General features: G+C 46.2%; 1 protein-coding gene across 2 annotated transcripts in view; it reads left to right on the forward strand.

The window, feature by feature from the left end:
- Positions 1–3,037: 3,037 nt before the first annotated feature.
- Positions 3,038–25,196, forward strand: part of VSNL1 (visinin like 1) — a gene marked incomplete at both ends in the record, with an annotated part of 60,651 nt that continues 38,492 nt past the window's right edge. For both annotated transcript variants that reach the window (XM_082672265.1, XM_082672266.1), the window contains one exon: positions 3,038–3,199. In XM_082672265.1, coding sequence (XP_082528391.1) covers positions 3,038–3,199 — 162 coding nt within the window. The remainder of the gene's footprint in view (positions 3,200–25,196) is intronic.

The raw sequence follows: 25,196 nt of genomic DNA on the forward strand, positions 1-25,196 counted from the left end.
AAAGATCATGGAAGCTTTTATAAGGGAAGGGAGAGGCCGAGGACAAAGGATGCCTAAGTCAGCCTTGGAAAGTCTGCAGAGATTTCACAGAGGAGCTGGCACGTGAGCTGAGACTACTTAAAGAAGGAGAAGAAGTGTGCTGAGCAGATAAAGGGGGGTGACATTCCAGGAAAAGAAACAGCACATGCAAAGCATGAATGTGTGGAAGCATGCAAGCCCTGGGACCTGTAACAGTTGATTATTACTGGCATATGAAGTGAAAAGACAGGTTGGCAGAAAATGAGGCTATGAGTCGGCAAGACTGTGGCATGCTAGCAAGCCGGGGCTACATCCTGTAGACAACGGTGAGCTGTTGAGCGTTTTTGGGAGAAGATCACATGCTGAGGTTTGCATTTCAGAAATTCATTCAAGCAGCCATGCAGGTGGCAGGTTGGAGTAGAGAGCCCAGGCAGGTTGGAGTAGAGAGCCCAGGGAGGATTATTAATCCAGGCAAAACCTGATGAGGGCGGTGGCAGTGCCACTCTGAGCCAGGTCAGAACTTGATTTTGTACATGATTCATTTCCAGGCATACCTGAGTGATGGTGCTGACCATGACCTGTAACCAAGATGCATGAAGTTATGCATTTGAGTCCCCCAAACTGTGATTCATGGTGCTGACAATGTTCCCCTTGTGTAAGAGACCATCCTCTCCCGGGTCAACTGAACAGTTTAAGGCATCGCAATGATGTGCAGAGAATCCAAGCTCCCTTGCTTAAGAGAGAAGCTGACACGTTGACCTTCTAAAGGCTCTTGGGGGAGGTGGTTTTTAATAACCCTTAACCCCTTTTCCCATCATTCATACAAACTCACTTCTGAGCTTGTGGTTTTGGTAAATCTAACAGGCTTTTCCAAACAAGAGCTTGGCAAAGTGATCCCTCTCTCATCCCTCTTGCAGCGCCAGGAAACGCTAATTCAGCCTCTCAAACCTTCCTGCTTTCGCGGTTCCTGTTCCTTCTCCTGCAATGCCTTCCAACCACCTGTCTGTCGGTGACTGTGCACTAGAGTCTCGCAGATCCACGTTCAAATTTTAGCTCCGCCACTGGTTAGTTGTATGATTTTGTACAAGAGAGCTGCCCTAATTATTTTGCTGAGTTGTCACAGGGTTAGAGGTCAAGGTTGTGAAGTGTCCATCCTAGTGCCTCCCCCGCAGCCACTCAGGGTTCAGTAGCTATTATTATTAGGTGAGAGTCTAGTTCAATAATGAAAATTTGTAATTCTCCACTGAAAAGAACAAAGAGAAGTACTGAAAGGTTGGTAATACATCTTTTGATTATCAAGATAACCATGAATTACCATTTTCTTACCCAGATTAATTAAACCTGACACCTGAGTACCCACTTGATTTCCATATCCAGCTGTGGAATCCCACAGTAACTTATAATTAAGAGATGGTTTTTAATCAGAGACTTGAAACTTGAAATTAAGAGCAAAAATATGTAGAGAAACTCCATGAGAAAGGGCATAGTTGCAGATCCTCAGGCCCTTTTATCAAGCAGAAGAGTTTGGAAGCAAATGACCATCTAAACAGCATCTTTTCACCACGCTGTGTGCTTCCGAAGAAGCAGCTCCCCCTGAAAGCAGCAATAGTGGTTTGGTTTCATTATTTGGAAAGAATTGTTCAGTGTTAGGGCAGGTTACTGACAATGGGTGTGGAATCTGTTTTAGAAGAAGGTAAAAAAATAATAACAGGGTATGTGGTTAGATTACCCCTTCTGGGCTATTGCAAGTATAGACCAGCTGAGAGCCTAGCAGAGAATTTGTCTCAAGCACACTGAAGGACTAGGTCCACTTGGGTAAATTCTCCAAAACCTAACTCTGTCTCCTCTAACAGGACTTTACAGATCTTGCGATACTTTCCTTGTTCTGTTAGTAAAATCACTAACTTGACTTTTTTAATTACTCTGTGGTTAATTTGTTTTGTTTTAATTCTTTTTTGTCACAAAAACAACAACATTAAAGGCAAATTTTTAAAAATCATCTTTAATTTTCCTGCAGTAATAAAACTGTTTTAATTTTGGACTTTTTTTGGTCTTTGTTTACCTACGTATTTCTTAATTAGCCATTACAGTAAATCTGAAAGAGTTTTTTTTTTTATGTGTGCTTTATCGAGAAAGAAATTGACGCTAAAGCAGTTAATTAATATTGCTGTAAGCAACACATAAGGTCAATGGCCAAATCAGGGATAACTCTAAACCTATGCTCTGTCCACCTACTGTGGGACTGTGATGTTGGCCACACAACCTGGCATATAATCAATGTATTTTATATTTTATTTTATGCACTATTATTTTGACTTCCTGGCAGTAATAAGAATAGAATGGAATTATGTCAACTGAAATTCACTAACCAATCTTTTTAAAAAAGCCATCCAGAAGTTGTCAACACTGAAGGCAATGTTGTAGGAAGTTTCTGAAGATGAGAAGAGAGATAGAGAATTAATGAGACTAGTAAAAATGATCTGTTGGCATTTGAAAAAGAAAAAAACAGCAGAAACTTTGGAACTAGAACAACGCATTCCCTACCATTGCTGATCAGATTTCCAAAGCCACTTTTCCATCATTTGGCTATAAGTCCTTCTTACCGTTCTTGTCAATAATCCCACTATATATCCCTGCAAACTACATGTAGAATTAGGCACCTGTGCAGTAAGTGCTAATGAATCATAATTTGTAAAATGAGAATACAAACATCTTCCATGTACTTTACATGAATAGCATAAAAAGGGATGTTGGCTTTCCATGTGGGAGTCAGTGCTGTTAAAAGATGACACATGATGGAGGAGGATGAACTCTACAGCCTTTTGAGAAGTCTTTTCTGATCATCTCTTTTCTAGAATATCAAATAGAAGGAAACAGACTTGGGGAGACTTTGATCAGACACACTGGAGGGACTTCTAACCACAAGGGACTGCTCAGAACTCTAGCTTGGTTCTTAATCAAGCTTGAAATGATCACAGCCACAGCGCTAATTGCATTAATTCGCTTTTCATCAGGCAGAATGGGGAAACAGAATAGCAAACTGGCCCCCGAAGTGATGGAGGACCTGGTGAAGAGCACAGAGTTTAATGAGCATGAACTCAAGCAGTGGTACAAAGGATTTCTCAAGGACTGTCCAAGTGGGAGGCTGAATCTCGAGGAATTTCAGCAGCTCTACGTGAAGGTAAGTTGTTTTTCAACGTATTTTTAATCTTCAGGCCAGAAAACATTGTCTTCATCACATGTAGCTTCACATGGAATTATAACTCGAAGTAGCCAATTTGTTTCAACTCTGGTGGTTTTCCACCCAAAAAGAAAAATGGTCATTTTTAAAAATGCAAAGGGATGTGTTTTGTTCCAGACATAAGTCAAGCAATTTCTGAACAAGAGTAACTGTTCAGTCAAAACACCAAACAGTTCAGAGGATGATAGCATCTGGTAAAGCACAGTAAAAATCTCAGATAATAGCATTTGCTGATGATTATTGACAGGCGGCTAATTGCACCATTGTTTGGCTTGTTAAAGGTATCTGTACCTCTCTCAGTTAGCGAGAAAGTATGTGGGAGGGCTTTTGCACCCAGAAAGTCCCCTTATTTGCAGGTAAGAAAAATATACAGATCTCCACAGCTTTGCATTTAGAAGGAAGTAGGGAGTTCTGGTATACATCAAGGTCTACCAGGATGGACTTCTATCATTCTATCAAGGTCTAAAATATGGACTTTCCCCAGGATTTTGTACTGTTTAGAAGTTAACATTCCCCTGGACATTAGATAAAACTGTTCCGTGTAAGGTATAATTTGTACTGCAGTGGTATTGCTTCGGTTTGTCTGAGTTTATCATTTGTAGTTGTTCTAGATTTGGCGTGATCTAAGACATTCCATTTTGTTTATACTTCGATAATGTGAGGCTTGTGGAAAAAGTGTTTCTCTTTTAATTACTCTGTTTGTAATTGTTTCTCTTTTAACTTTTGCTGACTAAAATACCAAATAGATAATAGTGCTCTTATCATTCAAGTGCAGCAAGTATCAATTGGAGCAATATGAACCATCCACAGGCATAGTATGTGCATGGGATGATTATATAAAACATTAAACAGTGTCGTTCTCTCTTGAAGTTGAACATCTCATATAGCCTTTGCTCCAGCAATTCCATCCTTGCATATGTACAAGAAGGAACATGTATAAGAATGCTCATAGCCGCACTGCTCACAATACCAAAACTGGGAAACAACCCAAACACCCATCAAAGGGAGAGTGGAAAATAAACTGTGGTGTACTCACGTGGCAGTCAAAACCGTTGAACTGCAGCAAAACTGAAACATTAAGTGCAAAAAGTAAGTCTCAAAATACTTTAAATTAAACACAGATAAGATAAAAATATGTTTTATAGAACTACAAATAAAAGCCATAACATCACACGAAAAAGAAAGCAAGAGAGTGATGAACACAGGATTCAAACTGCATTACCCAGCCTGCAGTTACGATGGTTACATCCAGTGCATAAGAGGCAAGGGATGAGACGGAAGTTTAGCCACATGGTTAGATAGATGGACGGATTGTGTCAAAGTCTTAGCTATGGCTTTGGGTGCTCGGTTTGCAGGTGGTTATTGCATTAACAAAAGCTTGCTAATCCTGCATGAACCACTAATGAATGTCAAGAATCCGTGATTGTCATTAATCCAGTGCTGACCACCTGAGGGCTCAAGGTATTTATAACTATCTTTTTAAATGTGTGTAGAAACGTACACAAAAAGGGGTACGTGTGCATGTTATAAGATTACTGTGACACTTCTAAGAATATCTGAGTAATTCGTTTTTAGATATTTTACATGGAAGCACTGAGAAACGCATTTACCATTCAATTGACAGAAATTGCTTTTGCTGAGAAGTGGGATGGTATGCATTTTCCTAGATTTTTATACAACTCACCATAGTTTTCAAAGTCACATCTTCTACCATCTTAACACCCAGAAGTTAGCCTCTGCCTCAGAACTGTCTTCCCTCAGCCCCAAGGGAAGTACAGACAAATGAGATTTGTCAAAGCCACTTTCCTATCAGTAAAAGCCATGCAAGCTGTCACTCTGTGTTTAAGAGAGCTCTATGTGCCATGCTTCTCACTATTTGTTCAAAGTGAGAGTGGTTTTGCCTTTGAAGAAATAGTTCAAATGCAGGAAAGGAAGTATTTTATTTACATGCTGGAAGTACTCAGCACTGAAAATAAAATCCACCTCAAGCTAAGGGAGGGGTGTGTGTAAGCATCAAACATCCCTCAGTGTTTTATGGTACAACTGAGGTATATGTACCAGTATCAACCCCTACTCCCCCCTCCCCCCAGAGTGGATTTTTTTTTTCCAGGAAGGGGATATATAACTTTGTGGATGAAGGTTAGATTCTTAGCAGCCTCTTAACAGCCATATTTAAACTCAGCCTGTGCTCTTGTATCAAATAGAAAGTAGGCAAAGTCCTCCTCTCCTTCCAGAGTTGTCCAAGGACAAAATACAAAAGAGAATCGCAGAGGAAATATGCCACATCCACAGGAAAAAAAAAAAAAGAAAGAAAGAAAGACAGGTCTGTTAGGTTAGAAGGGAGAATAACAGAGAAAGATGTGTATTATGTAATAAGGCCCAGGAGAAGGGCTGAGAAGAAAAATCTTCCTTTAATGCAGCTTAAAAGTACAAATGTTCAGCAAGACACAGTCTTTGTCTTGGTGAATAGGCACTTTTCAGTAGTTCCTTCTATCTCAGTGTGGACATTGAGACATCCTGGAATCCAGCTGAGTGAGCAAAGCCACCGGTGGCCTCTGCCCTCCCGCCTGTGTGGTCAGCCTGACACATCTACTGTCACTGACCTGATCCATTTTAGGCTCTGGGAGAGTCACCTCACTGCGTGGAGTCCGTTCTGATGAGGGTATGGGGCGACAGGATAACGGGAGAGGCCCCCCCTGCAAGGCCAGGGGCCACAAACCCTCAACTTCAGAAGCCTTTGTATCCAAAATATAAAGGAATTCCATTAAGTCTACATGTAAAACTGTCTAAAACTAAGGTTCAGAAAAATGAGGTAATTTGCTCAGTGCCGCAAAATGAGTGAAGTTCAGGACAGACATTAAAGACGGGTATGCTGACGTGCACTGCAGCACATGGCCCTGCCTCTCGACTGGATTCCCCTGGCAGCCCCTCATCAACCTCCCTCCAAGCCCCTCCACCATACAGCTGCTGGAGTGGGATTTGAAAAACACAGTTCTGGGCATGGACCTTCCTAGTTTGTTACAGGTGTTACCGAACCAGGCTCCTTTGCCCAACACGCAGCAAGCCGTACGCTGAGATGCTGAGGTTTGTAGCAGAGAGTTTGTTCACAAGGCAGCCAAGCAAGGAGACAGGAGAAGAAGCCTCAGATCCACCTCCCTGAAGGCAAAAGGCTTGAGATATTTATGGGATAAAGAAGCAGGGTGGTCTTAGGTGTGGGGAAGGGTGATTGGAGGTGGGGAAAGTGTGAGGTAATCGGCGTTCTGAGCAGGAATCTTGGGTTACATGCTTCTTCATGGGATGCGTGTTCCGGAATGGAGGCTCTTAGCATGGTCTGAGGGTAGAGTTTTTGGCCCTCTGACATCAAAAGGTCATTCATCAGACAACCGTGCAGGCCCAGTTTTAGGCTCAGTGGTCCCATCCAGCTTTTGTCAGCTTGACTAGACAGGAGTTGACTCCAGGTTTCTGGAAAACAGCTTAAGTGCCTGTTACTCTAGTGACCCATATGTCAGAGGCATTATCTATAAGGGTGGTTAAGACATCTTGTGATATATTACCTAGCTACGTGAAGCTTGGAGGGTATGCAATTAAAGAAGGAAAAAGAAATAAGCAAGCTTAATCAGTAAAGGCAGGTTACAAGCAGAGGGGTTTTTAACAAGCTGTTCTCTTATCTGCTGTTCCGTAAGTCAAGGATTTCTGTTAACCCTATGGGGCACGGTTTCACAGGTTTCATTCTTTAGTCATGTAGAGAATCGTCACCTCACTTAAATCAACATACGACCCAGTGGCTAAGACAGGGCCTGCCACAGAGCAAGCATCAGTGTTGGTGAGTGAATTGTATTGAATGCTGGCTGTGTGTATCCTTCTCAGGAAGCCCTGTGGTGGAGGCATATAGAAGTGACTATATAGACAGTGATCCTGCCTGCTCTCCAGGATCTCACAGGCTAATTGGAGAGACACAGTTAACCACAACACAAGGCAGAATGACATAAATGCTTGTTGGTGGGGCACGAGTGGAAAATAGAGGTTATTTCAAAATGGGATATTAAAGTAAGAAGTTAATTAATGCAGTGATGAAAGGAAGACTTTTCTCCTGGTCTTTTAGAAGATAAAACGTCTCTGAGGGGCTTCCCTGGTGGTGCAGTGGTTGAGAGTCCGCCTGCCGATGCAGGGGACGCGGGTTCGTGCCCTGGTCCGGGAGGATGCCACGTGCCGCGGAGCGGCTGGGCCCGTGAGCCGTGGCCACTGAGCCTGCGCGTCCGGAGCCTGTGCTCCACAACGGGAGAGGCCACAGCAGTGAGAGGCCCGCGTAGCGCAAAAAACAACCAAAAACGTCCCTGAGTAGATAGCTTTTACCTTTGACAAACTTGGTACCTGTGAAAGGTGCCCACCCACCCCCAAATTCATGTGTTGAAATTTTCATCTCCAGTATGTCAGAATCTGACTGTATTTGGAGAGAGGGCCTTTAAAGAGGTAATTAAGTTAAAATGAGGTCATTAGTGTGGGCCCCAATCCAGTATGACAGGTGTCCTATAAGAAGAGGCAATTTGGACACAGACATGTACAGAAGAAAGGCCATGTGAAGACACAGGGAAATGATGGTCGCTACAAATCAAAGAGAAGCCTCGGAAGAAACCAGTCTTACCAACACCTTGATCTTGGACTTCTACCCTTCAGACCTTTTATTGTTTAAACCACACAGTCTGTGGTACTTTGTTATGGCAGCCTTGACAAACTAAAAACAGTACTCGTTCCTTCTCTGTTACAAACTTCTCATGGGCAAACCCAGAGCCCTCTGTATCTGGTATAAGCACGCCTTCTGTCAGGAATGTTCTAACACTCCTGGCACACAGAGAATGTCCACGTTACTGCAGACGTTTCATCATCCCAACCACAGTACCACTGCTGAGAGGTTGGGGAGAGAGATTTTGCATTTTGTCACCAAGAACCAAGTACCTGATTTTTTCCCCCATGAGAATTTCCTGTTTCCAATAATTATAAGGATTGCCAAGTTGAGATCACAAATTAAGATTGAGAGTTTGCAATTTGAACTGTATTTTCAGGGAATTTTTAAATTTAATCTTAAAAGAAAACCAGCCCTGCGGAAGAGCAAGCAGCTGCACGAGGGAGGAGGTGTCCCTATCCCAGGTCCTCTTCCTTGGAAGGCTGATACCATTCCTGCTTCGTTTAGTCTCTGTGACATCAAAGCCAAAGAAACCAAGTGACAAACCGGGCGGAGTCCTGCAAAGCACTAAACGCATTTTATTTATTTATTTATTTTTTTTTTTGCGGTACGCGGGCCTCTCACTGTTGTGGCCTCTCCCGTTGCGGAGCGCAGGCTCCGGACGCGCAGGCTCCGGACGCGCAGGCTCAGCGGCCATGGCTCACGGGCCCAGCCGCTCCGCGGCACGTGGGATCCTCCCGGACCGGGGCACGAACCCGCATCCCCTGCATTGGCAGGCGGACTCTCAACCACTGCGCCACCAGGGAAGCCCCAGCTATTGTGTTTGAGAGCTCCTCTGCATAGTGTTGGCAGGAGGCCCACCAGATTGAGCATATTAGGTTGAAACAAAAGTACAATGAAACAAAACAAAACAAAACAAACAAACAAACCAAAACCTCTTGGCAGACCTGCTGAGATAATCTGGAAAACCACCTGTTGAAGATAAAGCTCATACCCCCAGGGCTCCTGCCACAGGTCTCCTGTCTCATTTCTCCTTCTCTTCTCTCTCCCTCCCTTTCGTCCCTTCCTTTGTGATCATTCTGAAAGTGCTTTAATCTGACAGCTCACTTGATTCTCACCATGGCCAAGGAACCAGACTTTGGAGGTAGCATTTCCTTACTCCAAGCTGTATGGGTTGGGAAGTCAGCAGACTTGACCAGGGCTGCAGAGGGGCCAGCAGTTGAACACCTGGCCCACCTTGCAAGCAGCATTCTTCCCTCCTGCTGTGCTTCCTGTGGCCTCTGGGTCACATGCAGGAACAGGCATCTGGGAGCTTCTCTGATCTACTTTGCTGTGGAGCAGATGCATCAAAAGCTCTCTTGTTGCTCCATTTCAGCCATCCTTCTAGGACCAGCTCAAAAGCTTCTCCCTGGAAGAGCCGCCTTTGATCTTCCGACTCTCAAAGCCAGAAGAATCTCTTTCTCCTCTGAGTTCCTAAGACTTTGGTTCCCCACTTCCCCTCACCTCTGTTAACAAGGACATCATAGTTTTGCAACACAATTCTGTAAGCTTTTCTCACCTCCTCTCTAGGTAGAGCCCTTCTTCATTCCCCAGAGCCCACACTGCTATGAGTGTTTTGCCAGAATACACTTAAATGGGATGTGGTTTAATCAGAAGGCTGGATGTGTACCTGGCTCTACCATACACTGGTCGTGTGAACTTGGGAAAGTCTTACGCTTGAAGGTTGTTAAATAAATCAACAAACCACTCTGACCCTCAGATTCCTCATCTGTCAGATGGAGAGAATATTCTGAGCCCTGCTTCATCATGCTTGATCTTAGGCACCTGGGCATGGAAAGTCTTCCAGATGCCAGACAGCCCAGTCTCTTGTCTGTGGCATCAAGCGCTGGCTCCCTTATCAAATATTTTATCCAAAGAAAATGTGACAGAGGTGAGTATTATCGCTTCTCAACATCTGATTCAAATCAATTTTGAAAATGATACTCTTGGCTCAAGAAAAGATTTTTGGGTGATCGGTTTTCAGGGATTCAGATTCTGCTTGTTCATAAGAGGTAATTAGGAGTACGCCTTATTAAAAATTTGTTGGGCAGAGCTATATACAGAAGCATTTTAATTCCTTTGGGAAATAGACATTACATAAGACACAAAATGTTATCCAGATTGGGCTGGTGAAGACATTGCAATTTTTAGTGAGAACCTGGGAATTCATTTCCATTTGGAATGTTTGCCAACATGATCTAGGCTGCACTTCAAATTGAATTAATGTGGAAAACAAGAGCTGGGGTCTGAAATCTCAAGGAAGAGATGACAATAAAGTTACAGTTCTGGGGAAACAGTGTCCCATGTGAGGCTCCAAAGACATTTTATTACAGCGAGATTGTCTCAGGGAATAGCTAGCTACTACCCGCGTTAGGGCATTTATCCCAGAGGGGTGGAAGTGATAACCTTCTCCTGTCTCAACGGGTGTGAAATTATTTTGAATGGCTTCCACACCTTGGGATTTTGCTTTCCCATGATAGGGCAGGTGTCAGTTAGAGAGATATCAGTGGCCATTGCAGCCATGCCATCCAAAGGAATGCTCTTAGAGGATACCTCAGCTTCTGTGTCCTCAGGATAAGGTTAGAAAGAGCACTTTAAAGTCTCTCAGTCCACCCTGCCCCCATTTTACAAAAGAGGAAACAGATGCCCTGGAGCGGGGAAGGCTGTCTGAGAACCTGTTTCCTAATGGCTCCAATTAACATCCAAAAGGATGTGTCTCAACTCCAGCCTGATTATGAGGTTTTGAAGCCAGAAGGACCTGCTCTCCAGTTAGCTATTCTCTTCAGCTAATGATTAAAGGACAATACATTTCTAATTGGAAATACAGGGCTGGACTTGAAGATAAAAAAAATCATATCTGGATCTCTTCATGTAAAGCTGTTTTACATTATTGGATTTTTCTGACCCTTTGAAAGGGTGATAGGGCTTGGCTCGGGTATCATTGACCCACCTTGGTGGAAATCATTTCCTCCCTTCCTGTGGCCTATTTAGCACCTGCCGGAAGATAGCTCTCTGTCTTACTGATGATGCACTCCAGTGTCTCCACTTGGGATGGTTCTTGGACCCTCGTCTGTTTCTCTCCGAGACTGTTATGGAGCTTAGCGTCCCCTCCTTGTGACAGTGATGATGTTGCTGTGAATTGTGTCCTGCGCTGGGCTTTAAGACAGCTTCTCCCCTCGCAGATGCCATGTACTCCTCTCGTCACAGTGGAGAGATTGGGGGGGAGATGTGGTCAGCCACAAAATAGGCCTAAATCCATCTACGAAATGCCCAAGGACCTCCTTAGCTATTTTAGGGGAATCCTTTTGTAGATAATCGTCCATAGTAGCTCCTAGCAGCCACCCACCTTCAACAAACACTACCGAGCAGTATCTATAACAAGTCTGTAGCCAAGAGCGATGGAGGATGCAGAGTTGGAGTCAGACTCCCTCACTCCTTTAAAGAGCTTGCAGCCTAGTAGAACAATCCCTGTAGATAGCTAAAAGATCGTAGAGAAAGTGCTATCTGTCCCAAGACTCGTGTAAATATTCTAACGTAAGGAGTTTCTATATAAATATCTTCACTGAAGATTTCACGATGCCTTGAAATATAGGTCGGATTTGCCCCTGCAAGGATGACAGTCCTAAGAGGAGGGACAACCTAAGCAAGGGTGCAGGGCAGGGAGGCAGGGGAAGGTGTGGGAAATAGCAAGCCACTGTGTTGGCTAAAATGTCGGATCACCAAAGAGGTATCAGGGGAAAAGTGAGGTTGGAGATGTGAGTGGGCCCCGGTCACAGAGGGCCCAGACTGCCAGAAAAGCTTTTAAGTCCAGAATGTTGTAGACAAGGCAGAGAGATGGCTTCCTGCTGGGATTTGGTCGATGACCATGGAAATTCTGGTGACCTGGTATCGTCTTCCTCTTAAAACAGCATAATGACAGTACTAGGAGGGAAGAATTATTTTTCATTTCCCTTATAAATGGTCCCCGTGACTCAGTGGGTGAAGCTGCAGGAGCTCGCAATGTGCCCTTGGACGAATGACTTACATCAAAGTTGACTGAGTTATTCATCAAGTATTTACCAGCTGTACCTTGTCTGTGCTGCACTAAAGCCTGAGGGGAGCAGCAGGTAGGACACTAATGGAAGTGCAAGGCCTTGTGGGAAGATGCAGCCTTCCAAGCAGATAATTGCAGTGACAACCCAAGAGCTAAGTGAGGTTATGGGTCAATCAGAGCTTTGAGAGTTCAGGGGAGGGGAAGGAAGAGAAAAGGCCCGGGAGGGGCTGGCGAGGCTTCCTGGGCAGGGAGAACAGGGGCAGCACAGGAACTGGGGGCTGAGGCCCCAGGAGAGACTTAGACAAAGAGGGTAAAAACGTTTTGCCTCCACAGAGCTGGTGGTGAGCAGTAGGTGGGCAAGGCCCTGATCTTGGAATGGTTGGCACCTCCTGGAATGCTCAGGGGGACTTGGAATTTTCCTTCCCATAGTCCTTCTGCTGGGGCAGCCTCTCTGCCTCCCCACTTTAGCAGCAGAGGCTGACCCCCGCCCACAAGACTAGTCCTGTCCTGTTGTCCTGGCCCAGTTTCCAGCCAGAGCTGCCTGCTCTGAGCCCTCCACTCACTGAGAAAGAAGTGGATTAGTCAAAACTTTTGGGGTGAAAACAAAGACACTGGGTGATCCAGGAAGACCAGATGGGTCTGGCTGTTACAGGCAGCATCTGTGCCATCACACCCCACGGCCACATCTTCTGTAGATGAAATTCCTTCTCTCTGAAGTAAAGAAGCAAACTCAGTGTGTTCTGACTTGAAATGAAAAACAAATGGGTTGTTTTATCAGGGCAGTTCAGAGCGTGTTCAGGGAAAAGTGCAAGATGGATGTGGTCCTGTGTTTTTGTGTATTTTTTAAAATGAGTTTATTTATTTATTTGTTTGTTTTGTCTTTTTGGCTGCATTGGGTCTTGGTTGCTGCGCGCGGGCTTTCTCTAGTTGCGGCGAGCGGGAGCTACTCTTCCTTGCGGTGCGTGGGCTTCTCACCATCGTGGCTTCTCTTGTTGCGGAGCACGGGTTCCAGGCGCGCAGGCTTCAGTAGTTGTGGCTCGCGGGCTCTAGAGCGCAGCTTCAGTACTTGTGGCGCACGGGCTTGGTTGCTCTGTGGCATGTGGGATCTTCCGGGGCCAGGGACTGAACCCGTTTCCCCTGCATTGGCAGGCAGATTCTTAACCACTGTGCCACCAGGGAAGGCCCGTGTATGTATTTTTTACTAAAGGGCATAGAGATGTGAGCTGAAGTTATGTATATTATCATTTGGGGCTTGGATCCCTCTCTCCCTCTATCAGAGACCCAGAGAGCAGCTTAGAACACGTATTAAGTAAGAGCTGAAAAGGCAGCTGCTTCTGTGGAAGGAACGGCCCTGGAGCTGACTCTGCAGTTTGAACCCAGGGTCTGCTCCTAAGAGCTGCGAGCTCTTGGACGAGGTCCTCCACTTCCCTTATCTTCAGCTTCTGCCGCTCTTAGATAATTCTTCATATCTACCTTACAAGTGCTTCCACTGAAGGTGCTCAATTAATACTCAAGGTCACTTTCATTATTACTGGGGCCCTGGGGACTGATGAGAAGAGTGCAGGGGTGAGGAAGCTGGCCTCTGCGTGCCAGAGGGATCCTTCTGGGTCTCTTCGCCTCTCTGCAGCCTCAAGTCACCATTTGCCCCAGGACACTGTCCCTCCCTTGGGGGGAGAGCTGTCTTGGCTTCCATCGTGTGAACCAGTCTTCCCCAGCACGCCCTGCTGGCTGGCAAGGCATCCTGCCCCTGTGGAGAAAGAGGGGCGAAGGAGGAAGAGAAGAGATTGTCCCCGGGCGCGGGTGCCAGCGGAAATTCTCCCAGCGGTTGGGGAGGGAAGCCAGCAGACGGGAAATTCTCTCCCTCCCTGTGCTTCTCTGCTGCGGACAGTAACAGCCTCGAAGGTGCTACACTGACTCCAGAGCAGAGCTCTGGGAGAAGAACACGTGGTCCCCTGGACCGGGCACCCTGGTGGGGTGTTTGGGGTGCGTGTACAGCCCCCTCTGAGGGCTGAACTGGAGGAGGATCCCATTTGAGACAAAGCGAATTAACACTAGATATCGACGTAGGTGTCAGGGACGGTTTCTGTTGTCCCTGTGCAATCCACACATTTACTGCCTGCTCCGGGGGACTGTCACACCCTGGAGGTGAGTAGAGAAGGGGCACGTCGTCATTACAGCAAAAAATACAGTAGAAACCAGGCACTTATGTCCTTTCTAGAAAAAAAATCAAAGTGTGACTAGATGCATAGATGAACAATGGATAGATGACAATAGCCAACATTAACTGAATGCTTATCGAGTGTCAGGTACTGTTCCAAACACAGCATTTTGTGTATATTAACTCGTTTGATCCTCACAAGGGTGTATGAAGTAGACATTATTATTCCCCCCATCTTACAAATGAGGCACAAAATGGGTAATAACTCTCCCAGGGTCACATGACGTTCACACCCAAGCGGTTGGGCTCCATTGCCAGTACTCTTTACTAGGTAGATGGATCCCTGATGGAAATCTCAGGAGGAGACCTGATCCCTACTAAGAAGGGTAGTTTGTATAGTTTACCTTCCTATGGTCTTTAATTGAAAACATTCAAATAAACAACTGGTGTGGTTCCAGATGACTTCTAGGCAGAGTGAAGACAGGTGGAAGGAGCAAGGAGTCCAGGGGTCTGTCGGACGGAGGCAAGTTCTTCAGTCTCCGAGTCTGAGTTTCCTCGTCAGACAAGGGAAAAGGCCGGGGTACTTGTGAAGCCCAGCATGGCAGAGGGTCTGACGGTGCCTGCATTTCCGGTGCGAGAGCTCCTTTTCAGCAGTGTCAGAGTTGGGTCGGTGGAAAACCAGGGAGGACTGACTATGTATACGAGGGTAGAGAAGCCCACCCGCCACGAGGAATTACAGCTTCCTTCTCAAGCTGACTTAATGACTACAGATTATGGGACTGTGCCGCCTACTGCCTGGCACTGACCAGAGAAGACACAGGAGGGTGGCTGGATGAAATGAGGTGTCAGATGTTGTTGGTTATATACCCAGTGGCCATGGTCCTCTTCTTACCCTTTCCTCTCTGGCCGTGGCCTACTTCCCACTGCAGAGACCAAAAGTCCAGGTCCATCTTGTACCTGGGATGTGGACATGTCACCCAATCCTGGTCAAAGGGATCTGAGAAAAGCTCTGCTGAAAGCTGGGGAGGGTTCTGGAAAAGGATTTCTTCACTTGTAGAAAGACCAGCATGCTGGTGTTTGTATAGTGTCTGCATGGGATCCCTGGAATTGCTATAGCTAACTGTCAGAGGCGAAGGAAGATACTGATTCCAAGCTGAAGGTGGCAGAATGGAAAGATAGAAAGAACCTGAGCCCTCGGTGGTATCCCTGAGCTGCTGACTAAATCCTAAAACAGTATCTGGACCATGCGTTGTATGGGATAATTAACCCTCTGTGGTTTGGGCCATCTTTGGTTGGTCTTCTGTTCCTTGCAGAAGAAAGCATCGTACTTAATACAAAGGAGAATGGAGCTGAGAGCCAGGAGCCCCTGGTCCTGGTCAGGACTCTGCTGCTAATAAGTTGTGTGATTCTGGGCCAGTTACAAACCTCTCCGAGTCATAGGGTCTCAATTTATTTATTTTTATATTATACTGTTTTATTTTATTTCATTTTTTAATTTGTTTTGGACATGCATGAGGTACGTGGGATCTTAGTTCCCGGACCAGGGATCAAAGCCACGCCCCCTGCAGTGGGAGTGCTTAGTCTTAACCCCTGGACCACTTGGGGGAAGTCCCAATTTATTGAAGAGGCAAGTAATCCCTGCCTTACCTCCTTCTCAGAACATTTGTGAGACCACATGAAACATTTTTAGCCCCACTTCCTCCTTTGTTCTGAAGATATAGAAATGAATAAAATATGGTGTGGATAAAAATGAATGAATAAATAAAATGAAATAAAATAAATGGATAAAATGAATTTTAAAAGACAGATATGGGAACAAACTCCATGTTCTGTGGACAGAAGAAAGGAGTTCAATATGGCTGAGCAGAGAAGCTGAAGGGACCAGAGATAGAAGGTAAGAGGTAGACGAGCTAAGCACAGCCTCAGTTTCTACCTTTGAAAGATGATGGGGAGAACCATATGACCTCTTAAGTTCTCTTCCAATGCCAAGATTCTAGAAGCCAAACGGAGCTGTCACTAGATCTCTGCTAGATGTGAATGTCCCTGTACCACATGTCACATGGCATCATAGCAGTTTTCCTGCCCAACTACCCTCAGGGGCAGGGACTGTGTCTTACTCATCTCTGTATCCCCAGCAGCCAGTAACAAAAACTAATTGGCTAATAGAACAAGTTAATAAATGAATAAAAGACTCTGTCTTATAGATTCACTGAAATTCATTTTAAAGAATAAATGAAAGGAATGAAACATTTCCTAGCGTGTTATCCAGAATAATAAACCCACAGAGATTCATAATGAACCATTTTGATATAGTATGTTTAACTAAACAGGATGCAACATCATGTAACAGGGTAACATATCATCCCCATTCTCAGAGTCAAGTGGCTAATCTTCTTATGAATATGTGAGGCACTTTCCAGCAAGAGAGTCGTCATGAATTTCCTTAAATACTATTTTTCCCAAAGATGAAATGAAAGGCTAAAATGTAAAACTCAAGATGTCTAATATGAAAAAAGCTACGTGATGACTTGAAAAGTAGGCTGCTTACGTTTGAGTTTGTAGTGAGATTGTCAAAAACAAAACAACAAAACAAAACTGTGAGAACTGGAAGGATTTTCTTTTAGAAGAGGTGCGAGGGATACCATAAAAGACGTAGATGGTCTCTGAAAATAGATGGCTGTGTCTGCTTTCTAAGTAAACCTCACTGCATAGTCAAGGTAGGACTTATTTTTATCCATGTTCTTTTAAAAAACTGTGACATGTCTACCAAGGGCACGATAGATGATGACACTGTGTTAAAGCTAATGCATTGTGGCTTCACAGCTTGGCCCCAGTAAAATCTCTTGCAGACTCAGAAGCTGGTGCTTGGAGACATCTTTCAAGATGACACAGCTGGGTTGCCAGGGTAACTGGCTGGATGAGGCTCTGCCTGGCTTTGGGAGAGGTTACATAAGACAAGACCAACAGGGAAGAGTTAAGGGATGTCCTGGAGTCAAGGGATGAAAAGAGTTCAGGATGAGGACATAGGACCTGGTGGGGACATTTGGCAGGGGATAGCGTTAGACACCTGGATCAGCCACCTAAATGGAAAAAATCTTAGATTCCTGACTGATGAAGAATGCTCTGGGTAACTGAGGATTCCAGTTGATAGAGAATTCATATAATATATAAAAGCTAAGATCATTTCCCTAAGAATCAGTCTCACCATTTCTTTTTAAGATTTCAAAGATATTGAAGAAGATGCCCTGTTATTTCGTGTAAATGTATTTGTTTATATGGGTGCCTTTGTTAAGATAAAAGTTCAACTGAGTGTGACAGAGACTCACCTGGTTTCAACACGACTGAGGATTATTTTTCTCTCGTGGGAAGTCCAAGCTGGCCTGGCAGCTCTGCTCTGCAAGCCATCAGGGACTCAGTCCTCTCCTCTCCTGGTGCACCTTCCTAGGATGTTGCTCTGATTCACAGGACCCCAGGTGGCTCCCCACAGCGTCGCATTGCAGCTAGTGGAAGGAGAAGAGAAGAGATGGGGGAGTATACCCTTCCCGTCAAGGGCAAGACCCAGAAGTCGCATATATCACCTCAGCCATATCCAGAGCTTAGTCTCACGGCAACGCTTAGCCACAAGGGACACTGGGAAAGTAGCCTTAATTTTGGATGGCCGTATGCCCAGCTAAAAAGTCAATCATCCTGGAAGGAGAGAAGACCAGATATTGGGAAAAGCTGGCAGTCTCTGTCCAGAGGGTACAGTTTGGAGGCTCCTTTCTGTCATCAGCCTCTCTTCTAAGGTCAGGTGCAAGATGTGAAGCTATTTGAGCTTCTCTGTGGTTGAGATTTGAGGCCATGACAAGCAGAAGTGGACTCACTCTGTGTGTGCTTTGGTTTTACCAAAAGTGTGTGATGCCATTACCCTATTCTGCTGCCTGGGCTGGACCTCACTACCTCCCCAGGGCTTTGCTCTGTCTGATGCACCGGGACTTGATGGAAATATCATCCAAATAGAGTGTTAAATGTGGCCATAAAGGTACCAACGATTAGTCACTCTGTATGCTGCAGGCAGTGGGGTTCATTTTTTAAACATGAGAAACTGTTGTCCATAATTTGCTAACGCAAGAAGCCCCTGTCACCTCTACCCTTTTCCTGTGCCTGCTCCGCAAATCTTTATCCCCACTGGGGCGCCTCTGCAGGACGTTGCGCTGGACTAGTGGACCGTGATTAGTGCTTGTGTTTCTCTCCTTGTGTCAGTTTATTTGCCGGCTTGACTTGAATATCACGTGAACAGTAGGCCTCTGGTGGCATTAGGCAAATGCAGCATCGTGTGAAGGACAAACACCTAACAGTGGGTGAGAGATATTGAGACATAGGACCTGTAATCACATTCATTGTAAGATTTACTGATGCAGAATGACTGGTCTTTGTATTCCTCCCATCTATCCATTCATCCATCGGTCCATCCACCCATCCATCTAGTTATCCATCATCCATCCATCCATCTATTCATCCATCCATCCATCCATTTATTCATTAAAATGCCCTACAAAAGTACCAAATTAGGAACTTCCCTGGCAGTCCAGCAGTTAAGACTCCTCCCTTCCAATGCAGGGGGCGCGGGTTCTATCGCTGGTCGGGGAACTAATATCCCGCATGCTGCACAGCACGGCCAAAAAAAAAAAAAAAGTACCAAATTAAGAGCTGGGGATACTGAAATGAACCAAGAGCCATGGCTCCTATCCTCAGTGAGCTCAGTCAATGGGAGAGATTGTCAAGTAAACTGGTATTGATTAGACAATGAGGTAAATAGGCTAGAAGCAGTGAAAAATGGGTAGTGCTTGGAAGAGGATCTTGGGGGTCGGGGGTGGCTTCCCAGAAGAAAACTACTGGAGCCACATCTTAACATACTGAGCCGGTTGGCAATGAAAGGAAGGAGCTCCCGACAGCGGCGAGCGTCTGCAGTCTCTCTTTTTTCTTTTTTTTTTGTCTGAGATTTATTTCTCCCTAGTCCCAGGCCACAAAGCCAACATGCAAGGCAGGATCCTAGATACTTCTCAGCCACACTAAAAATACATACATAATCTAACGGAAACAAGCACGCTGGCAAAATGTTCCCCTTCCTGCCCATTAGTCAGCCTGTTATCAGAACAGCCCTGTCAAGGACCCAAGAACATGACGTTGGGTTGCAACGTGTCATTGATAGGGCAGTGGAAGCATCCGGGTGACAGGGCCTTGGCGCTCCGTCTCCACTGTGTGTGTCCAAGGAATCTTCCTCTGAACTCTAGCCAGGCAAGGGCCACAGCCCAAAGCCTGAGCTATGCTTGCTTTGATCCAGTAGTGCCCGCGATGGCTTTTTCTCCCGAGGAACATGAAAGTCTTTGTTTCATAAAACAAGCAGTTGTGTCTCTTTTCCGGTCCTGATGGCAGTTTTCAGAAGAGAAAAGGGAAGGGGGGAGGGAGCTAATATTTACCGAGTTCCTACTATGCGTCCAGTAGATGCTATGAGAGAAACCGAGGCGACAGAACCCCCTTGGAAGCAATAATGAATAGTAACAATAGCAAGGACGAGTACAATAATAATAGCAAACACTTACATAGCACTTACTATATGCCAGGCATTATTTTATGTATGTTCTGTATATTAATCCACTTAATTCCTACAACAGCCTTTTGTACTAGGTACCCTTACTGGCTCCATTTTACAGATGAGGCAACTGGGCACAAACAGAGAGTAGTAACGTGTCTACGGTCACACAAACAATGAACTGGCTAAGCTGTATACAGCCTTTAACTTTGGAACCCCCAGCTCTGGCTTTCACTGTGTGACATTGGACAAATTACATAAACTCTCTCAGCCTCAGTTTCTTCAATCTCAGTGTTGGAGGTAGCGATGCTCGGTCGTGTTCAATCATTATGCCGAGGGCCCAAGCTTGTGTGGAGATAGAATGAAGGGTGACCGTGCCTGTAACAAATATGCAGTGGAACGTTCATGTACGGCTGCTCTGGGGTTGGCTTTATCCAGGAAGTGGGGCGTGAACTGGACCAAAAAGTAGACTTTTTCAGGTTAGGATGAGGTTTGGAGGATTATTCTGACGAGGACAGGGGTGGCTCCAACTGTGAAATGAGCCAGTTTTGAGCCCAGCATCTCCCCTTCCGTTTCTCTGTGTCTTTTTCTCTCTCCCCACACTTATCTATCCATTCTTGCTATCCCCTCATCCTAACCTGATCCCCAAATGCTTCTAATCAATTTATTTATACCAACATATCAGATTAGTGTGTACATCATGCTAAGAGATTTATATCAATAATTTAGCAGGAAACTCAAAGTAATAATGGTGAGATTTCAGGCCCTGTAGAAGGAACCTTTTTTATGTGCTGGAATGCACAGCACATCACACAGGTGAGCATCACAAGGTAAGATGTTGTTGATCATCAGGGATGGGAATTGCCAAGCCTTGTGCTTCACAACAGAGGGGTGTGTGTGCGTGTGCGTGTGTGTGCGTGTGTGTGTGTTTGTTAGGGGCGAGAAAAGGGACGGGTGTTTTGAAAGTCTTTGCCTTCATTGACGTTGGCTCCCTTCAGCAAAAAAAAATCTTGTTGCAGCGCGGTTCTTTGCTGGGGCTGAAGCTCTCAACCCTGAGGAGGGAAGCAGAGGGTGGGAGGCCACAGAGGATGCCTGACACCCGTGTGATCCCTGTGGCTTGTGTGGGGGACTGATCAGCAAGGATCTCCCTTCTCAAAGTGTCCCCAGTATAAAGGCCCCCTTCTCCCTCCACAGATATCCCATCAGTCCTTCATCAGAGGACCCCGAGGGACAGGTGAGTGTGAAGGTGGGACTCAGATTAGTAGTTCCTGTGGTTGGGAAAATCCAAGTAGACATTCAGTCCTACCAAACCTTACCGAATGGATCACCCCAAATATGCCAGAGTGACGACCCTACAGCCATTGCAAGGGCATCTGCAAGAGGCCAGGGAAGCCAAAGAAACGAAATGCTTAGCTCCTAGCCTCAGGGGTGTGCATTCTTGATTACTGTGTGCCTGCTGGAGCCAGCCCCTCCCTCTTCTGATTCAGTATAAGGGAGGTGAGATCAACATCTCTACTGTGAAAAAGCTCCAAGATGACTCTGAAATGCATCCCACTGGGTTTTTTGTTTGTTTGGTTTTGGTTTTGGTTTTTTGCGTTCGCGGGCCTCTCACTGCTGTGGCCTCTCCCGTTGCGGAGCACAGGCTCCGGACGCGCAGGCTCAGCGGCCATGGCTCACGGGCCCAGCCACTCCGCGGCATGTGGGATCTTCCCAGACCGGGGCACGAACCCATGTCCTCTGCATCGGCAGGCGGACTCTCAACCACTGCGCTACCAGGGAAGCCCCCCACTGGGTTTTAATACAACACCGATTGGGGACAGATGACTCTGGGTGACAGCAGTTGTTTCATTTCCCAGAAGGTGGGTTTTCCCATGCTACAGTTCATTCATCCACTCAGCAAAGAGTTCCCAAAGCCCTTCTCGAAGCCAGGCCCAGGCTCAGTCCTCAGTGCTGAGGACACAGAGGTGACTGAGACACTCAGTGCTGCATCGGGGGCCTACGGTCTCTTCCCCGCCGCCCCTCAGCGCCCCACCTCCCCTTCCTTCCCTTTCCTCCCCAGGCCAATCCCCTTCTTTGTCCTCGCCCCCAAATCCACTACCTTCACTGTTTCCATCTTCCCCTCCCTTCTCTCGCTTTCGGGAGCTCAGCCTGTGCACGGCAGCATCCTTGCCCTGTGATCCATCACAGTCTACTAATGGCCAGGAAGGGCAGCCTAAGTGGAACAAGAAAGAACATGACCATGTGACAGTACCTGCTGCAGGAGTGACCTCTCCAGTCTTCAACAGGAGGTTATTCAGTGAGTGCACAGAAGATATTAACTGAGGCAGAAAACAGGAATTGTAAAAACCAAATTGGTTGAAGCATAGAGTGAAATTCCTGGAAAGCGTTTGATGAATTGGACGTTTGTCTACATTCCTCAGATCATTATGGCCAGATTCAGATGATGGCCACGGGATGGTAAACAGAAGCAGCCCAGGCAGCCGAGTGAAAACTGGGCTGAAGTTTAGCAGACCAGGGTTCTCGTTCCAGCCCGGCCACTGACCCCCCGAGACTGGAGACCAGACAGACCTCGTCTCTGGGTTTGTTCCCTCATCGTGAAAGGTGTCAGGACTAAATAACCTCTAAGGACTCTCCTTCTTGGGACAGTCACCCAGTGTTTCCTTTGGGTTGAACTCCCTTCTCGCTCATGGCAATGCCTAGGTGCCCCCCGCTCTGCCCCACCGCATGCAGAAGGTGGGGCCCTATGCAGGAGGATGCTCGGTTTTCCCCTGAGCAGGACAGAGCTGCTGGTCCACAGCTCATTGGCTCACTTCACTTTCCATCCTGTTGCCCAGAAGCAAAGGATACATCTTTCCCCCACCAGTTATTCATTCATTCATTCCACCCAAACTTAAGTAGCACATGTCATTTAAATGGCTCTTTGTGGGGTGATCAAGACAAAAATCAATCCAACAAGATCCTGCCCCAAAAGAGCTCCCAGTCCCTGGGGTAAGGGAGAAACTGTTAACTCTGTAAGGCAAAACCCACTCAGTTCCCTTCAACAGGGAAGTCACAAAGGTTTGGAAAGTAGGGTGGGAGCTAGGAAACATGATGAGGAGAGGCTGTCAGAAGAGATTTCATGGAAGAGGTTGCATTAGAGCTGAACCAGGGTAGAATTTCCCCAGGGTTCTGCTGGGGAGGGTATTGCACCAAGTATTCCTTTCATGTGGGCAAAGCCCCCTGGGGTATAGCTGAGGCCACGAGAAGACTTGGTGGCCTCTCTCACTACCTTTGCTTTTGTGGCAGCAGAGAAGGGGGCGCTGAAGCGGCACTTCCTGCTGTCAGTCTTCCTAGTTGGGGGAAGCACTGGCTTAACAATGTTCAGCAAATTACATAGTCACCATGAATCCTGTTGGCAGATTTTGCCAGCGCTGGGCACCAGAGAGTTCCTCTGACAGCATAATTACCCCTCACTATGAGTTTGCCAGTTGTCATTTTCCCAAAAGCTTTGCTTAACAGTCATCAGGGAAGCCAGGCTGATGGGCTCCACATGGCATTTCCTTTGGCTTTCTCATCCTGTCCTTCTTTTCCTCCAAACCCATGCCACTTTGGCCCTGCCTCACTTGCTCAGCTCTGGCCAGCACCCAAGGGGGCATTGACCCTCAGGATCAGGTCCAGAGCATTTTGCTTCCTAGCAGAACCCACCAGGAAGAGGCTCTCCGGGTGCTCACTTTGCGTGATGCCTCCCCATCAAGGCCATTCATATATTTGCATCTGGAAGCATGAAACATGTGGGCAGTTATGAAGGACCATCTCACGGAAAAATGCAAACCTGCTTATCGGTGAAACAGAGGAACCAGGCTCTTTAGGGTCAGATAGGACTGGGTTCCAGTTCTGAGTGAGCCTGTTTCTTCATCTGTAAAACAAGAATAACCTCACAGAGGAGTTGGGATTAAGTAAAAATGCCTAGCATAGCACTTGCATTTAGGAAGTTACCAATACAGCTCAGTTTCTCCTTTTTCTTTTCAGAGGGAGGAGAGATTTTGTGTAATTTTGTTTATGCCCTCTTTATAGATTACTGAGTACATACCAACTTCATCTTCCTTAAAGATATCCCATGATATCCTACCTTTCCTCAAAAGCCTCCTCTATCCATGCTATATCATTAAGTGAAAAGAGCCAGTTGCAAAACACTATACAGAGAGAGATGTGTAGCAGGATCCTAGTTTTGCAAAATGTACACATATCTCTCCTCACACCCCTCCTTCTTCATGGTGTTTACCTTCAAGAAGTGGGGCTGAGGGCTTCCCTGGTGGCGCAGTGGTTGAGAGTCCGCCTGCCGATGCGAGGGACACGGGTTCGTACCCTGGTCCAGGAAGATCCCACATGCCGCGGAGCGGCTGGGCCCGTGAGCCATGGCCGCTGAGCCTGCGCGTCCGGAGCCTGTGCTCCGCAATGGGAGAGGCCACAACAGTGAGAGGTCCGCGTACCGCCAAAAAAAAAAAAAAAGAAGTGGGGCTGGTGAGAGTGGGCCCTTCACTCCTTACTTTATATACTTTTTTATGGCCTGAAAGTTTTCACAACACACATGTATTTCTTTTCATTTTAAACTAATCTTCAAAACAGCAACATAAGCCCTTCTAAGGGGTCCCTTTGTGCACTGGAAAAAGTACCGATTCCATTTTCTTGCACCGGACCCATGTCTCAGTTACTTGGCTATGAGTAACCAAAAAGAAACAGAGGCTTAAATAGACAAGAGTTTATTTTTCTCACATAAAAAAATATATATATATCTCTCTGGGATTTTCTTGGCCTTGCCCTCATGGATGCAAGCTGAGTGCTGCCGTTCCAGGCATCACATCATTATTCAGATCTGCCAGAGAAAGGGAAAGGGTACCAGCTGCTTCAGTCCTTTTTTATCAGGAAATCGACAGGTTTCCAAGAAATGCCTCCTACCCACCCATCTTTAACAGACTTACCTTCTGTCTCTTTGGCCTAAACGCTGTCACATGGCGATGACGGTCACGATGACGGGATGACGCTGCCGATCATGATGATAAAGCAAGGAACAGGGTTGTCATGATTAGTGTTAGTCCAGGCGTCATCCAGTGCCTCAGGCTGGGAACACTGATGCTTTGAACAAAAGCCAAGTTAACAAAAACCCTGGGAAGGGAGAGTAGGAGGTGACTTAGACTATCTGCTGAAGGGCCCAATAACCTTCCTTTCTCACAGCATTGGTCCGTGCACCAGCCAACACAGGCAGCTTAGAGTCATGAAACAAGCTTCAATGTTGCACCTCCAGCCCTGCACTCAAGGTGTTCTCTTGGCCTGTGACACGCTCCCTGGGGAGGTCCTGGTGAAGGGAACAAGGCGCTCACATACTGTGAACATCATCACAGAATGAAATCCAGCAGCTACACACTGATTCTTGACTCCGGGTGGCCCTGCAGCCAGCCCTGTGGCTCCTGTCGGGCT

This window comes from Grampus griseus, assembly GCF_964374135.1.
Source record: "Grampus griseus genome assembly, chromosome: 15".
NCBI classification, from domain to species: domain Eukaryota; kingdom Metazoa; phylum Chordata; class Mammalia; order Artiodactyla; family Delphinidae; genus Grampus; species Grampus griseus.